This window comes from Cnephaeus nilssonii (assembly GCF_951640355.1).
Source record: "Cnephaeus nilssonii genome assembly, chromosome: 23".
Lineage (NCBI taxonomy): Eukaryota > Metazoa > Chordata > Mammalia > Chiroptera > Vespertilionidae > Cnephaeus > Cnephaeus nilssonii.
Window position 1 is genome coordinate 15034644 of NC_137094.1, and position 17487 is coordinate 15052130.

Here is a 17487-nt window from a genome sequence, read left to right on the forward strand (position 1 = left end):
ATTCACATACCATAGAATTTTCCCCTTTTACCCTTTAAAAATGTATGCGATTCTTTTTAAAGATATTCAACTTAATATTTATTTCAGATCACAGTTATCTTTGAACCCTAAAGGGTTATGGTAATTTATTATAAATAACTGCTAAATAATAGGAGAGCCACATCGCCACCTTCACCTAGTAACTTTCTAGTTAATAATCCTCTACCTCTCCTGGCATTTTCAGGGGCAGCTGCGGGCCTGAAGGTGAATAGCTCGAGGTGAATTGATTTGTGTGCAAACGGGGACGCATTCGCCTTTCAGTTTCTAATGAGAACCATGTGTTACTCACATGCACCCTCTTGCAGGAATGATGTCTCCTTGGCTTTCTTATGTTTGTCCCCCTGTAAATGCTCAGGACAGATGTGCACAGGACAGCTGTTCAGGCATGTGAGGGTCATTGCCCTGACCTTTCTGCCTCCCCGTGTCTGTCCCAGGCTACTTATCCTTAGTTAGTTTGACATCAGGTCAAGAGGTTCCTCCGTGCAAGGTCTTACCCCATTTTTTCCAGAGTGAGTTAGTAAGCATTTCTTTAAGTGACCCTCCCAACTCTCTGAGAATAAGGAAATATCTGTAACCTGATTTCTTCACAGATTTTATTTAGTGGCAGGCAGTGCTGCTAACCCCACAGACTGGGTAAGAAAGGAATAAAAGGAATAGGAAATGCGCGGGGCAGAGTACAGCTCAGGCGTGGGGAAGAAGCTAGCACATCCTGGTAAAAGGTGCCTTGTTTGATGCTGAGACTAGTCCGTGCTGGTTTCCAAATGAAACGCGCTCACGTTCAGCGAGTTCAGAGGAGGGTTAGAGGGAACGTAGGCCCCTGAGGAGCGTCCGCCCCGCTGTCGCCAGGGCTGCCTTCGGCGCCGCTCCTGCTCTGGGCCTGCCCTCAGCCAGGGCGCAGCGCGGAGCTCAGCTCTGGAGTGGGAACAGTCTGCACCAGGAGAACGTAGCGAGGAGGGCGTTAGAGCATCTAAAAAGAAGAGAGAAAAAGGAGTCCTAACAATTAGAGGTAAAGGAGTAATTTTGCTTCCTGATGGGGAAAAGGGTATTTTATCCACTTGAACTTTAATTTTACTTCCTTATTATTCACTCATCCCATAAACAAACTGTTACTGGGTACCTAGTATGTGCTAGGTATCGGTGATACCCCAGGTCCCTGCTCTTATGGAACTTCCATTCTCCTTGGGTAGACAGTCATCAATTAAACAAATGCTAGAAATTCATCTCGTTTTATGTATTATGAAAACAACACAGATTTTAAATATTATAATATGGTCTCAAATTATAGAAATATTTATTTTCAAGAATAAATGAATAACCTCTTAAACTATAGGTAAGCAAAATGAACATCATTTTACTAGTAATCTTTTTGAAGTAGTGAAATAAATTATGGCAGGCTTCAAATGGAGTCAGTCTCTGTGTCTTACTTCTTACTTCTGTTTCTTTACAGATCAAAGCTTTGACATCCCAGACAGAACCTTCCACTCCATGAACACGACCTGGCGTCTCTCCTCCTTTGAGTCCATGACTGACGTGAAAGAGCTTATCCCGGAGTTTTTCTATCTCCCGGAGTTCTTAGTCAACAGAGAAGGTATAACAGGAGATCATTTCTAGTTTATGTTTTTGAGCATTTGTACTTACTTTATAATTTTCCAAAAATAAAAATAGCTGTTTTAAGTCCTAAAATTTGAGTCCATAAATAAGAGAAATACCTTTATTAAGTACATAATCTTATTTCCAAGTCAGCTTGAAGATTTTAAGTGTTTTATAGGACCAAATATATCTGGAAAACTGTGACTTTGAACTATTAAAGTTCTTTGTAAACATGTATTTTAATTTTGTTACAGAAATTATTTTTTTCAGATTACCAATGTAATTTCAGATTACAAGGTAATTTTAAAAAATGAATCATAAATTTATTGAAAACACAAGGTTAATTAACCAAAATCTCAGTGATTTTTATGAGGAATGATAGTGTATAAGTAAAAGACTCTAACCAGAAATCTATATATATAAAAGGTTAATATGCAAAGTGTCCCCTTAGGAGTTCGACTGGGAGACTGACAGTTCTCTCGCTATGACGTGCGCTGACCACCAGGGGGCGGTGCGGAACAAAGGAAGGCCCCAGCCTGCAGCCGAAAGACCCTGATTGGCCCTGATCGCCAGCCAGGCCTATGGACCCTACCCGTGCACGAATTTCGTGCACCGGGCCTCTAGTAGCTAATAACAAAAAGGAACACTAGAGGATAGAATTAACAGATTAGTCAACCCTGTGAGAGGCATTTGGGGCTGCTTCTAAGTACTTAATTTCATATTGTTATGTGACCTTTAGGAAGATGCAAAGTTGAGAATTATCTCTTTTGGGAAGTTAGTGTTGGGCAGATTCCTGCAGAATCTCACTGTGTGCTCGCTGTCTGGAGTGTGTGGAGCATAATGAGTAAACCGGCACTCCGCGTCCCGGGGCACGTTTCCTGTGTTGCCACGTGAGGACGTTGCAGTGAAGCCAGCGCCTGCGGGTGGGGTCCTGCCGGTGGCTTTCAGGTTGGGGCTCCGACTTGACTCTGCTGCCTGTCCTCTCTGTCCATTGCTTCTCGTGTGTGAGTTCCAGTTTCGGTGGCTGCATAACGAAGAACCCCACACTTAGTGGCTCAGAGCAACAACGCATTTATTACCCGTCACAGTCTGTCTCCAGGTTAACGGAACAGACTGTCCCTGTGGCTCTGTTGTTGGGTGAGTGAGTGAGTGACGAGTGTCCGTGTCCTGTCCTCTTTGCTGCTCCTTTTCCTGGTTAGAGTGTCAGCCACGATTCCTGTGGTCAGCCACTCTCAGGACCGCTCCGTGCCCATGAAGCGTGCTCTGGGGGAGATACACGTTAAGATGAGTCTTGTTTTTAGGTTTTGATTTCGGAGTACGTCAGAATGGTGAGCGGGTGAATCACGTCAACCTGCCGCCGTGGGCACGGAACGACCCGCGTCTCTTCATCCTCATCCATCGCCAGGCTCTGGAGTCGGACCACGTGTCCCAGAACATCTGCCAGTGGGTGGACCTGGTGTTCGGGTACAAGCAGAAGGGGAAGGCGTCCGTCCATGCCATCAACGTGTTCCATCCCGCGGTAAGCGATCGAAAGGAGCCTGCACTTACATAGAGGAAGGCAGAGCCGAGTGTTTGGAGGTCAGCTGCTTTCTGTAAGATGCCTCATTTATCGGAGACTTGGCAGTGACACTAAACTGTTAGAACCCAAATAACCCTCTCGAACCTACCAATTGTGTGTTAACGTCATTTCTGCGCTTCCCTATATCCCTTCTGACAAACGACTTTCTCAATAATTTGGTATTAGACATGAAGTCTCATATGCTATTCTCTGGTCTTAAAGTAAAAATCAATTCTATAAGCATACCTGATCAGCATCAATCAGGATGCAGTATTCTCGCCCATCCCTTCAGAAACATCAATTTCTAATCTCAGCGAGGCCAGGAATGATTGTGAACCTGATCAAAAGTGTCTCAGAGTCGTTTCCATGGAAACAGGAGAGGAGCAGGCCACGCGTGACGAGCAGAGCACGTGTTGCTGGCCCTTGGTGTTCCTGCCGATGTGGCTTCACGCAGACCTGCCTCCCTCCCCTTCACCTTTCAGACGTATTTTGGGATGGACGTGTCTGCGGTTGAAGATCCGGTTCAGAGGCGCGCGCTGGAAACCATGATCAAGACCTACGGCCAGACGCCTCGCCAGCTGTTCCAGTCGGCCCACGTGAGCAGGCCGGGGCCCCGGCTCAGCCTCGAGGGAGAGCTGCCCGCGGCCGTGGGGCTGCTCGTGCAGTTTGCCTTCAGGGAGGCCCGGGAGCCGGTCAGAGAAGCCCCCCACCCGGTAGGCCATGTTAGAGGGACAGTTACACTGAGCAGGAACCTACCTGTGCTTGGCCGTCCCGGCTGTGATGAGACAAGTGTTGCCTCTTAAAGTAGGAAGTTGGTGCAATTTTTACTTTGAGATAGAAAAATAAAGCGAGAAAACCTTAAAAGGAAAGTAAGTTCTAATCGTCCACTCTGCTCTTCTTTTGAAGGCAGCGTAAGCGGGGAGACGTGGATGGGTGTCCACAGGGGTTGCCGAGGGGAATCCCAGAAAGCGAGGAGGGAGAGGTCGGGGTCGGGGGGGGGGGGGGCGGGGAGGACCGCAGGGGGCTGGGAGCCAGGTTGCTTTCTCTTACTTTGTTTAGAATGTAAATTAGGAGTAATCTATATTTACTACCTCTTTAAAAATCATACTTTTTCTTCTCTGGTTTAGAGCCCTTTGTCGTGGATAAAAGGCCTGAAGTGGGGGGAGTATGTGGGCTCCCCGAGTGCCCCGGTGCCCGTGGTCTGCTTCAGCCAGCCCCACGGGGAGAGACTGGGCTCCCTGCAGGCGCTGCCCACCAGGGCCATCTGTGGTCTGTCCCGGAACTTCTGCCTCCTGATGACCTACAGCAAAGAGCAAGGTAAGGGAGTGGACGTCATCCGTGTCTTCCCTGAGGTGTGCGTGTTTCCAGATCATCTGAGCTGCTGTTGTTTCGGCTCTAAGTTCTCTGAGTCCTTGGTGAACACTGATCCGATTTGTGGTGACTTAGTACGAAGCAGGAACTGAGACATACGCTACATGAAACAAATGGGAGTTGGATGAAGTGCCATTGGGGACGAGGGGGGGTTTGAAGGCACAAGAATAAACGGCTCTGCTCACAGATGGACACTTTATCGATCGATAATTTGATGAAAATGTTCCCTTTGAGGCTCTTGAATCCCAGAATAGACAGACTTAGTGACCATCAAATCTGGTCCTTGAAGGTAAACAAACAGCAAAGCGAGGAGCCATCAGAGCCTTGAAAACGGATTTAAAACCACCTGTGGCTGGGAAGCCGTACTCGCACCCTCAGGCGCCGACTCACTCAGCCACACACTGGAGGGTGCTGGCAGGAGGCGCCTTCCTACGCCTAAGTGTCCCCGAGGCATGGACAACAGGGACACGGTCCCTTCACGTCACGCCTCAGCCCTTCCAAACGAGCCATGTCACTAAGTGCAAGAGAGCTCACCCTGCTGACGAGGCGTGGGCTGTGGGCCCTGCATCTGTTCAGATCAGCTTGGCCTGCACGCCGCCTGTGGGCTGAAGTGGATGCCTCTTAGCAGCCGCACGTTAGCATACACGTGGCTGTGGGTGCCGCATGCTCCTTGGGGTCCGTGCACCCACCTACCCACACCCAGCCCCCGCCCAGGGTGCAGGAACCCCTGCCGGACATCCAGCACCTAAGTGAAATGGTTAAGACTGGCCGGGCCTCGGCTCTTTCAGATCACACACACACACACACACACACACACGTATATATATCCTCACCCAAGGGAGTGTTGTTTCTGGTTTTTTTTTGAGAGAAACATCATTGTGAGAGAGAATTGTATTGGTTGCCTCCCACACGCCCAACCAGGGATGGCATCTGGGTGCTGCCACAGGGTTATCTGGGGAGCTGTTCACACAGCATCTGGTTCATGATCACTTTTAGAAATAAATCGGTGCAGAACATGACTAGAGTGAGCTTGACTATTACTGTCTTTTATAAAAATTCCTTGACAGATGAAAAGGAATCGCGTAGCGTTAAAGGAATAGAATGAGCATAAACCGCTCACCCTGTGGACGCGAAGATGCCTTTGCACAGACGCTGTGCTGTGTGCGAGCTCCAGCCCGTGCCCTGTGTGTCGGGGCTGCGGGCACAGAGCCTGAGCCTGACCCTCCCTCCCCCAGGCGTGCGGAGCATGAACAGCACGGACATCCAGTGGTCGGCCATCCTGAGCTGGGGCTACGCCGACAACATCCTGAGGCTGAAGAGCAAGCAGAGCGAGCCGCCCGTCAACTTCATCCAGAGCTCTCCGCAGTACGAGGTAAGCGGCCACGCGGAGCTCTGTAACCACGATGGACATGCTCACGTAGGCCGGGCCATGGCAGCCCGGCTCCAAGGTCCACGACGTGTCCCGGCGAGAAGCTGGTGCCGCTGGGCGCCTGCTGGTCTCGGGGCTTCCCGAGGCCCCGTATCTCATGGAGACGTGGAGTCAGCTCAGCTGTCGCCAAGGACATGCTGTGGGAACAGAATCAGCATGGCTTTCCCCTCCTGGCGCCTGCCTGCCTTCTGCCCCGTGCCACCCTCCACACTGGTGCTTCCCGAGGGGCCCTGGGCGTCAGGCTGCGGGGGGAGGAGCGCGGTCTCACTGGGATCCGAGGGAGCGTCCCCGCCTGTCATTTCCTTAGAAACACTGCTCACTCATTAGCTCGTGAGAAAGTTCATTGGGACGTTACGTGAAGACTCACGCACTGACCGTCTTCATTATCATGAAGTCCTACTGTCTCTTTATCTTCGTTTTCTGATTAATTAGGAACAAATGGCCTTGTGTGTGTGTGTGTGAGAGAGAGTGTGTGTGAGCGTGTAACTGTATGTACACAGAAAAATGTAGATGCATAAACATTTTAATTTGGAAGCAGCTTTAGGCACCTGATTAAAGTTGCAGAATACTCTCTTTTTATATCTTTGCACCATTCTAATCACTGCAAGTAAAATGTTTCCCTCAAATTTTGTGGTCATCTATTTTGAAAAGAGTCGTCAGAAAGTAGCAGCATTTCTGATGCTTTTTAAACACGCTCATCTGCGATTTGTTCTTTCCCAAGGTGACCAGCTGTGCGTGGGTGCCCGACAGCTGCCAGCTGTTCACTGGGAGCCGGTGTGGCGTCATCACCGCCTACGCCAACAGGATGGCGGGCAGCGCGGTGGGTTCGGGCAGCGCGGCAGGTCCGGGCAGCGGGTCTGGGCAGCGCGGCGGGCTCAGGGGTGTTTTTATTTTTGAGATAAATGCTGGGACCCCTTTTGTCATTGCTTTTATCTCACGTTTTCCTTCATTTTGACTGTCAGCCCTCAGAGATAGAGATGGAGTCCCAGGTGCACCTCTACGGGCACACAGAGGAGGTCACCAGCCTGTTTGTCTGCAAACCCTACAGCATCCTGATAAGCGTGAGCCGCGACGGCACCTGCGTCATCTGGGACCTGAACAGGTACCGCGGGGCCCGGGCCCGCCCAGCAGCGAAGGTGCCAGTTCTCACTGAGGGACATCGTATAACTTCAGGCTGAATACAGGCTTCACCGTGGAATTGACATCAAAAGATCAGTGAGGAAGACAGTTAGGGATGCCTTACGAATAGTAGGACATGTTCCGAGGGAAAGAATTCCACAAATAAGAGCATATAATTCTACTTCATGTTCATATGCACATCCATGGTTTGGTCTTTCAGGCTGTGCTACGTGCAGACTCTGGCAGGACACAAAAGCCCCGTCACAGCCGTCTCAGCCAGCGAAACGACGGGCGACATCGCCACTGTGTGCGACTCAGGTGAGCCAGCCCGAGGCCGAGCTCCGGCCGCGCCAGCAGTGCTCTGGGCCCGCTGGTCACGTCAGTGACGCTGACGGGCGCCGTTCCCGGTCCCAGGTCGAGTGCTCTGTTGACAGCACGTGTGTGTTAATGTGCAACCAGACCCCCGGCCGGGGCGGCTCCGTGGCAGAGCGTCAGCCTGCGCACCAGGCCCGGGTTCTGTGCCAGTCACGGGCATGCACCTGGGCTGCGGGTCCTTTCCCTGGTCCCCCGTTGAGGGAAATGGGGGACACCTGTAATACTCCCAGCAATAAAAATAAAAGGACTGGCTTTTCACCCGGGTAATCTGGAGTAACCCTTTCCTTCAGAGCCATCAGGTCACCTCTGACAGAGGATCTCAGAGAAGATGCTCTCCTTTTGGAGCTCGGTCAGCTTTCCGATCGGTCCTTTCCGATGCAGGTGTGACTGGTCCTGTGCTGAACCATGAGTCAGCATTCATTTGCCTGCTGCTCTCGACTGCAGGTGGATTTTGGTGCTGGCCATTGCTTTTGGGTGAACATGCAGAGTCCCATGTGACTTGCAGGCAGTCCTTTCATTTGTTCGTCTGCAGCCAGGAGCGGCCTGTCAGCGTCGGCGCCAGCGCCAGCTCGGGCCCAGGGGCGGCTGGGTGGTTCCATCTCGGTGACCTGCGTGGTTTTGGTTCCAGCTGGTGGCGGCAGTGACCTCAGACTCTGGACGGTGAACGGGGACCTGGTGGGACACGTGCACTGCAGAGAGGTCATCTGCTCCGTGGCGTTCTCCAACCAGCCGGAGGGCGTGTCCATCAACGTGATTGCGGGCGGCCTGGAAAACGGGACCGTGAGGTGAGGCGCGGGCGAGGGCAGCTTTTCTTCCCAAGGGCACAGCAGTTCCAAAAAGAAGTTTTTAACATCTAGGCATGTTAACATTTAGCCATTAGAAATTCAAAATCACCTTCCGTTATTCGTGTTTTCTTTCTAAAGGATAGCTTTAGTGCAGTTTTGAAAGTTTGTGTTCTTTGTTAACCGTCGAAGATTAGCAGTACGAAAGTAGACCCCGTGAGGCGTTCTTCCTCCGTCCCCACCCCCCACCTCCCAGCAGTAACTGCTGCTGTTGATCGTGCGTCCTTCTGGGTGATTTTTAACAAACAAGCAGGTGGGCTTTCTTCGAGAAGGCACTTGGTTGGCATAATTGTGGCGCCTTCCCCTCCAGGCTGTGGAGCACGTGGGACCTGAAGCCTGTGCGGGAAATCACGTTCCCCAAGTCCAGCAAGCCCATCGTCAGGTGAGCCCCCCCTCGCTTCACACTGCTCTGTGCGTGCATTTTGGTTGGACGTGAACGCACACAGACCTCCAGAAATCTGGGATGGGAGTTGCGTAAACAGCCAACACTTACCAACGCCAGGTTGCCCAGCCCCAGGGGCCAAAGGAGGCCCCGTCCTTGTCTTCGTGGAGCTTAAACCTGAGTCAGGAGCCAAGTCTAACTGACCGGCATGAGGGCGGGCCCAGGAAAGGCCTTCCTGGTGAAGAGATGGTCATGTGACTGACGGCCCAGGCCGTGCCAGACAGGACGGATCCGCACGGCCCCTCCTCCGACTTAAAACTCGGTTCGCCATAAGGAATTCAAATGCTACCCTATTAAATACATTCACTTTCAGTATGCTAAATTTCAAGTTTAATGACCCTAAATTGATCATTTATTTTTATATTTAAGTGAAATTAAATCTCCATAAATCATTTATTTCTATAAAGAGAAAAGATAGAACTGTTACAGTTTTAAAGTTCCCTATGCACAAGTAATGGTGTTGAAGTCATAAAGGATAAACAAGAGGAGCAGGAAAGTGGGGGAGGAAGGGATGGAGCCGACACTGCTCCGTGTGGCCCGTTAGAGGAGCCCCAAGCTGCCCGCGGGGCCCCGGACCACATGCCAGTCAGCCGGACCCGTGGCCACGGCAGGCATGCATGTACCCACCTCCTGTGTGATCACCCCGTGTTGAGACACACTGTGCAGACGGCTTTTCTCTCCCACAGCCTCACGTTCTCCTGTGACGGCCACCACCTGTACACGGCCAACAGCGAGGGCACCGTGATCGCCTGGTGCCGCAAGGACCAGCAGCGCCTGAAGCAGCCCATGTTCTGCTCCTTCCTGAGCAGCTACGCGGCCGGCTGAGGGCGGGCGGGGCGTCCCGAGCCTGGCGCTCCAGCCAGATCTGTGGCTTCAGTTTAGGCGGCTGAACCTGAAGAAACGATGAGCAAACACCTTCCGGATAATTACAAAACCTCTTCATCGGCACGGACCTCTGAGCTCCCAGGGGCTGGGCCGAGGGCCTCGCTGTAAGGGGTGGTCGGGAGGGGGTGACAGCGGGCATGGCCAGCAGGACTGGGGCCTCCGTGAGTCAGTCACATCCGTCCAGTTTCTTCTGAAGAGATTAGGGCGCCCCCCGTTTCTATTATTCCAGAAGTTTATGCTGAGATAACTCCTCCCCGCCCCCCCCCCCCCCCCCGCCAAAAAAAAGGAAAGGGTCAAGAGGTCAGGAGCTGATGGTTACCAGGCGTCTACGGGCTGGCTGACAGCCGGAAACAGACCTTGAACGACTCCCTGTCAGCCAGGGCCCTCTTAGCTCAGAGAGACCCAGGGTTGGTTGCCAGCCACACACAAGAGCGGGTAACTCTGATGTCAGACACATCCTGTCTCCATAAAAACCCCGTTTAAAACCCTAACACTAGCCACCGCCTGCCCTTAGCTGAGCCGCTGAGATGGAAGCCCGGTGATCGCTGGTCACGGGAAGCCGCCACCGCAGAGCGCACAGCCGGCGAGACGTCAGGCCGACGTGCAGGAGGCTTCCCCCAGGGAGGTGACAGCTCGCTTTGTCCTAAAAAGGCGGATGACCCTGCGGGACAGTTTCCACTCTGGTTCTGCTAACTGCCGCCTGAGAATTCCAGCGACAATGGAGACACCTCACTGCGCCCAGCACGCTGTCCGCGTCAGACCGAACCCCAAAGCTCCTGGAACAGCTTCCCCCCTGGTTGCGGCCCTGAGTCCCCTGGGAGCTGCTGCATTGGCCGTGAAGACACTAATAGCTGAGTGACACGTGACCACACGATACACACGTGTTCCTGCCTGAGAATACCGGCGCGTTTGTGTGAAAATTTGACTCCTACGGTGTTTACAGAACTACTTTCGTAACTTCCAGACTTTCTAAAACATTCTGCGTGAAAACCCCATGGAACACGATTCCTGAGGCTCCGTGGATGGATGCAAGAGGCCGCAGGGGCGGGACCGGGCCGTGGCCGTGAACTAGAGCCGCCCCCCGTGCTTCGCACAGACCTGGGGCTCCGAGGCCCTGGCGAGGGGACCTTCCTCCTGTTCTCGTCGCAGTGACCTGTGTTTTAACAAACTGCAGCTACTGTCTGCCTTCATTTTCCTACTGAGCGTGAACTGAGTCCCACTAGAAGAGGGTTGCTACTCAGTCCTTTATTTTTAAGGCTGAATTTCGTCGTTTATCTAAAGAAATATGCAAGTGACTGATCTTGTAAAGAGTGCAATGTTCTATTTTTATGTAAAATAAACACGAATCTGGGGGGATTATTTATTCAGCATGAAACCTAACATGTACAAGTTTAAACGCCCACGCATGTCGCAGCAGACACTTCTGTAAAGGACGACCCTCCCTCTGTACCCACTGCCGCTCAGCCGGAGTAAATTCCATAAAACAGACGTGAAGGCGGCTCTTTCTCCACCCAGGGCCAGGCCAGACTCGAGCTGGGGCGCTGGTGTGTGACCCGCACGGGGGAGCTCCCTTAGCGCCTTGGGAATTCAGTCACGGGGACGGACCCCGCCTGCACCCACCTCCCTCCCTGGGCCTGGGGGGCGCGCTGCCAGGGGGTCAGGGGGCGCGGGAAGGCGGGGCGGGGAGCCTATGGGGGGACGGGGGAGGGGGGTGAAGGGAAGATACGGGCACAGCAGGGACCTGGGCGGGGCTGTGGGTGGGGGCTGAGGGGCGGAGCGGAGCCCCTGCGCGGGAGCCCTGGGGAGGGAGCCCCCGTGACGCACCAGTGACGTGGGCGCGGGGCCGGGCGCGACCCGCCCCGGGCTCCCGGCCCCGCAGCCTTTCGGGGCGGCGCTGCTGACGGGCTCCCGCCCCGCGCCCACGGGGGACGATGCCGCGCTGCCCGGCTCCCCGCGCGCGCCGTGCGGGAGACAAAGCCCGCGCGTGAGCGGCGGCGGGGCTGTGCGGGCTCGAAGGGCGGGAACGTCCCGGATCCGGTGCCGGCGGAGCTGCGGCGCGAAGACCTAGTCCCGCCGCCCGGCAGGCGACAGGCACAGGTGCGCGAGCAGGTGCGCGGCGGCGGCTCGCACCCGGGACCCTCCGCCCAGCGCAGGTGCGTACAGACCTTGCAGGACGCGGCTGCTGGGGCGGCGAGGCCCCCGGGGACCCCTGTGCTTGTGGGTCCGGGGCGGGCGCTGCTCTCCTGGGGGTCACCCTGTCCCCATGCACAGGACCGTCCTGGACCGGGGGCCGGCCCGTTGGCCACGTTGTTGGGGGGAATGCGTTGGGGAGCCCCAGCCCCAGTTCTGTTGCTCCCCATCCCGGGGGACACTGGCCTCCGAGCGGGTCCAGGGCTGCTCCCCTCCCTGGGGCGTCTGTCCCCGATGCTGGTGCTGAAATGCGGGCGCTCGCTGAGGGCTTTGGGGAGCGCGGGTCTGATTTGCCTTAGAAATAATAATGGGGGGGGGGGGCGAGGAGGGCAGGGGTGCAGCTGGAGAAGGGTCTTCACTGAGGAGGATTTGCTTGTCGTATGCATCTTGGACTAAGGCAGTGGTCGGCAAACTCATTAGTCAGCAGAGCCAAACATCAACAGGACAACGATTGAAATTTCTTTGGAGAGCCACATTTTTTAAACTTAAACTTCTTCTAACGCCACTTCTTCAAAATACCAGGCCGTGGTGTTTTGTGGAAGAGCCACACTCAAGGGGCCAAAGAGCTGCATGTGGCTCGTGAGCCGCAGTTTGCCGACCACGGCCCTAGCCGGTTTGGCTCAGTGGATAGAGCATTGGCCTGTGGACTAAAGGGTCCTGGGTTCGATTCTGGTCAGGGGCATGTACGTTGATTGCAGGCTCCTCCCTGGCTTGAGCCCTTGTCGGGGTGTGTGCAGGAGGCAACCCATTGATGTGTTTCTCTCACACTGATGTTTCTGTCTTCTCTTCCACTCTCCCTAAAAAAAAAAAAAAAAAATCAATGGAACAATATCCTTGGGTGAGGATTTACTAGAAAACAAACAAAAAAACACACACATATTTTTATTGATTTCAGAGAGAAAGGGAGAGGAAGAGAGAGACAGAAACATCAATGATGAGAGAGAATCCTGGATCGGCTGCCTCCTGCACGCTCCCCACTGGGGATGGAACCTGCAACCCAGGCCTGTGCCCTGACCGGGAATTGAACCGTGACCTCCTGGTTCGTAGGTTGATGCTCAACCACTGAGCCACCAGCCAGGGGACCTGGTGGGTCCTTAGGAGTGATTGTGGGTCAGGCTGCCTCACACACACACACACACACACACACACACACACACACACACACAACTACACCTTGTAAGGAAGGTGGCCAAACGGCTGAGAAAAGATTGACGTGCAAAAGACACATCGTCTCATTTATTTATAGCCACGTCTCACTACCACCTTTTTTCCTTTTTTTATACCTTGTCTCGTTGTTGTACTTGAGAAGGGGAGATGCCTAAACGGCAGGCACGTCCCTCGATGGCCCTTCCTCGTCACGGCACCTGGAAGCGGCGTCTTTTAGAAATCCCCCCGATTGGTCCTCACGCACCTTTCTGAGCGTGGGCCCCTGTCTGATCTCGTGGATTTCCCTTTTCTCTCGGGCATTTTATTCACTCCGGACACACTCAGGCGGGAAGAGACTTACCGCTCAGGGAGAGGGATTATTTGGTCGCTGTTTGTGAACCAGAAACGGCAAGTTAGCTTCTTTAATGCACCCAAAACACATCCTTTCCACAGCAGCCGGCGGCAGGTGGAGGCCCCGCCTCGCCCTCCGGAGGCAGCGCCCGCGCCCTCTGCCCTCTCTCCCGGCCGCTCCAGGGCCTCCAGGGCCGCGGGGGGAGGAGGGCATGTCCAGCAGCAGCACCGCCAGCATCTCGCAGGCCCGCAAGGCCGTGGAGCAGCTCAAGATGGAAGCCTGCATGGACCGGGTGAAGGTGAGCAACGCCCGCCCCCGCCCGCCCCCCCTGCCCTCGGCCCACACCCGCCAGCAGTGTGCTGCAGCATTGCCACTGTGCCCTCCACGGTCAGGGGTCGGGGTCAGGGGTCAGGTGATGCCCAGTGGGAGGGGTCTCCAGGTATACACGGGGTCCTCAGGGCTCTATTTAGCTCCATTGTTGTGCCAATAAGCAAGAATGAGCTCAGCATGGAGCCCTAGCTCTGTGGTTGGCAAACGGCGGCTCGCGAGCCACATGCGGCTCTTTGGCCCCTTGAGTGTGGCTCTTCCACAAAATACCACGGCCTGGGCGAGTCTATGTTGAAGAAGTAGCGTTCGAAGAAGTTTAAGTTTAAAAAATGTGGCTCTCCAAAGAAATTTCAATCGTTGTCCTGTTGATATTTGGCTCTGTGGACTAATGAGTTTGCCGACCACTGACCTAGCTGGTTAGGCACGTGCCCTGGTTGCAGGCTCCATCCCCAGTGTGGGGCCTGGTTAGAGCAAGCATATCCAACGCGTGGCCGATGAGAGGGAGAGAGAAACATCAACGATGAGAGAGAATCATGGATCGGCTGCCTCCTGCACGCCCCACACTGGGGCTGGAGCCCGAAACCCGGGCATGTGCCCTGATGGGAATGGAACCGTGACCTCCTGGTTCATCTGTCGATGCTCAACCACTGAGCCACGCCGGCCGAGCAGAGGGAACACCGAGTTTGACCTTGTCGAAGACGAAGACACCATCACCGGAGGGGGCTGCAGCTTGGCTGTGCTCCCCACTATAATCCTGCTTTGTTTTCTCGGGGGTGGAGGGCGGAGCCGGCAGAGACATCAAAGAGGCTTGTAATTGATCCCAAATCCTATTGTTAGAGACCGGGATTGCTGGGAAATAGGTGTGAGTAGCCCTGCTTGGATGCGAAGAACAAATGCAGGCTGTCACCGCCAGAATAATAATTATGTCATCCCCTTGTCCTGGATGTGACTATAGCAATTGCAACATTTTTTCCCATCGTTGAAGCTTGTAATTACAGTGCAACCGCGGGGATTATGTGCTAACTTGGTCTGTCTTAATCACCTCTTTCCCTCTGAAATGTAATGGTAAAATCCCACAGTTGCCTCCAGAATGCCCGTTCGTTGCTTTTAAACTGGGCACTTGCGCCCTAGCCAGTTTGGCTCAGCTGATAGAGCGTCAGCCTGTGGACTGAAGGGTCTCAGGTTCGATTCCCGGTCAGGGCACATGCCCGGGTTGCGGGCTCGATCCCCAGTGTGGGGCGTGCAGGAGGCAGCCGATCCATGATTCTCTCTCATCATTGATGTTTCTATCTCTCCCTCCTCCTCCCTTCCTCTCTGAAATCGATCAGTTAATCAATCAACCAATCAATTGGGCACTTGTGACCTCCTCAGGAATTGGTTCCTGTTACACAGGATTCCACTCTCATCCAGAGCAGTGTGGCTAAGCAAACGTACCAGCCATCCTACAAGAAGAACAGGAGGTGATCTAAGAACAGTTGGTTTTCTTGGAAGAGAAACTGGCATCCAGGGCAGTCCCACCTTTGGGGTGACAGAAACATCCCTGGATTGGACCCGTCAGACCAGCAGGGCCAGGCGCTGGGAGCAAGGTTGTTAGGGTGTTGCAGACACGGGGCTGCGAGGGACGCAGATACACGGATGTGAGACGGGAACATGGTCCCACGCCATCCTCCACTCGCTGTCCCAAGAGAGCCCCGTTTTTGAGCCCCCACCTGCAGTGCTTCAGCCCTGGCACAGTGCCCCCTGGAAATTAAACGAGTCAGATCCATCTACGTAGATACTCACAGGCATCTGAACTAGGAAACTGACCCAGGGCAAGGAAGAACAATTATCACAGTGGTTCTCAGGCTTCCTAATGCCGCGACCCTTGAATACAGTTCCTCATGTTGTGGTGACCCACAACCTCCGATGGTCTTAGGCTCTACAGCAGCAGTTCTCAACCTGTGGGTCGCGACAGGTTGAGAACCGCTAGCAGGGTCGCCTAAGACCATCGGAAAACAGATATTTACATAATGATTCATAACAATAGCAACATTACAGTTATGAAGTAGCAACGAAAATAATTTTATGGTTGAGGGTCACCACAACATGAGGAACTGTATTAAAAGGGTCTCGGCATTAGAAAGGTTGAGAACCACTGAATTATAATGTAGCAAGTCAGCTTCGGGCCAGCGGAGGGTGCTGGTGAACCATAAACAGAGGCACATGGAAAATTTTGTTCTCCACACTAGAATATTTTTCAAGTTTACTAGGTGTACCGGTTAATAATGCGGATTTTTTTCAATAGATGGAGTTACACATAAGTTGATATATATGCGATTTGATGTGTATGCTATTTTGTTATATTGACAACAAGCTTCAAAACTTCCTATGTCAAATTTGCTGAAGGTGTTAACATCATAGATATTTTTATGCTTAAAAATGTCGCATTTCGTGCCCCAGAAAAGCATTTGCGGGAAGTTTTAATTATTTTGAAGAAAAGTGCTGCTGAAAGTTATCGTAAACTTCGGGAAGCTTATGGTGAACATGCTCCATCTCAAGATACTTGTGAACGCTGGTTTAAACGCTTTAAAAGTGATGATTTCGATGTTGTTGGCATTCACCAGTCCTTGCTCTTTCAGATGACCACTTGTTCAGATCGACGGCACACGCACTTTCTGAGCAGCACTCAATTCAAAACGTACGAAAAAGTGGAAAATTGGGTCTCTGGATGGTCTGCCTCAAAACAAGAAAAGTTCTATTGGGACCGTACCCACAAATTACCTGAAAGATGGGGGAAACCTGTAGCTAGCGATGGACATCACTTTGAATAAAGCACTTTTGATGTTTCTCTTGAAATTATCGTGCTTTCTTTGATTACAAAATCCACATTATTAACCGGTTAATAGTTAATTCATATTATTAACTGGCTAATAATTAATCCAAATTTTTAACCAGTTAATAGTTAATCCACATTATTAACCGGTTAATGCTTAATCCATATTATTAACCGGTTAATGGTCAACTGCATTTTTAACTGGTTAATGGTCAATCTGCATTATTAACCGTAATGCCTCCCGTTCCGCCAGGTGGTGGGTCTGGAGCAACATCTCTGCCCTCAGAGGCAGATGTCCAACCGTCCCCTCGGGTTTGCACCCAGCCTCTCCCCAGGCCGAGCGTGGCCTTGCTGCTGGCTGTGCACACAGCCCGTCCTGTCCTCCGCGGGTCCACCCTCCACACGCCTGCTGGGAACTGGCCCTCACCTTGCGACCGTCCTGTGTCCCCACAGGTGTCCCAGGCCGCCGCAGACCTGCTGGCCTACTGCGAGGCCCACGTCCGGGAGGACCCGCTCATCATCCCTGTGCCGGCGTCGGAAAACCCGTTCCGGGAGAAGAAGTTCTTCTGCACCATCCTCTGACGATGCAGCACCTCCTTTTCTGGACCACCGCACGGGAACGCGCATGCATGTAGCTTTGGGGAGCCCCCCGCCCTGCCCTGCCCATCCCTGCTCAGCCACCCTCAGGGGGACCGGTCTCCTCCGTCCCTTGGGTTTCTTGATTGTAACGATTTCACTTTTTCTTTTCGTTTTCATAAAATATATTTTTGTTTATTTCAGAGAGGAAGGCATGGGGTGGGCAGTTGTCATTGTGTCCCCAGTTTGGCTGTCCAGCATCTGACCCCCCCTTCCTGTAGGAAGGAATCACCCCTTGCAAATCCATTTAGTGGGATGCAGTGTCCCCGCCCCCTGTGGTTGCTCACGAGGGGAGGTCTTCCCTCTCCGGTGCACCCCCTTCCTAGCACCGACTGGCCAGTTTGTGGAAATTCTTCCAGCTGTACGCGTTGGGT

General features: G+C 53.1%; 2 protein-coding genes across 8 annotated transcripts in view; both read left to right on the top strand.

Annotated features, from left to right (window-relative positions):
- LYST (lysosomal trafficking regulator) overlaps positions 1–9916 on the top strand; it is a 77463-nt gene extending 67547 nt beyond the window's left edge. For 4 of the 5 annotated variants that reach the window (XM_079763639.1, XM_079763641.1, XM_079763643.1 and 1 more), the window contains 11 exons: positions 1487–1627; positions 2931–3148; positions 3670–3900; positions 4315–4504; positions 5794–5930; positions 6709–6807; positions 6950–7089; positions 7327–7424; positions 8110–8266; positions 8634–8705; positions 9452–9916. In XM_079763639.1, coding sequence (XP_079619765.1) covers positions 1487–1627; positions 2931–3148; positions 3670–3900; positions 4315–4504; positions 5794–5930; positions 6709–6807; positions 6950–7089; positions 7327–7424; positions 8110–8266; positions 8634–8705; positions 9452–9590 — 1622 coding nt within the window. In that variant the 3' untranslated portion in view covers positions 9591–9916. The remainder of the gene's footprint in view (positions 1–1486; positions 1628–2930; positions 3149–3669; positions 3901–4314; positions 4505–5793; positions 5931–6708; positions 6808–6949; positions 7090–7326; positions 7425–8109; positions 8267–8633; positions 8706–9451) is intronic. The other variant, XM_079763642.1, reaches the window with a different exon arrangement.
- A 1596-nt stretch (positions 9917–11512) lies between these two features.
- On the top strand, positions 11513–17431 carry GNG4 (G protein subunit gamma 4). 3 transcript variants are annotated; one of them, XM_079763741.1, is made up of 3 exons: positions 11513–11803; positions 13440–13636; positions 16931–17431. In XM_079763741.1, exons 2-3 carry the CDS (start codon positions 13550–13552, stop codon positions 17057–17059), a joined length of 216 nt encoding a protein of 71 aa, XP_079619867.1. In that variant the 5' UTR covers positions 11513–11803; positions 13440–13549; the 3' UTR covers positions 17060–17431. The 3 variants fall into 3 exon arrangements, with proteins under 3 accessions (XP_079619867.1, XP_079619868.1, XP_079619866.1); XM_079763742.1 differs by having other exon boundaries at positions 13443–13636; XM_079763740.1 differs by lacking the exon at positions 11513–11803 and having other exon boundaries at positions 13261–13636.
- The last annotated feature ends 56 nt before the right edge of the window (positions 17432–17487 follow it).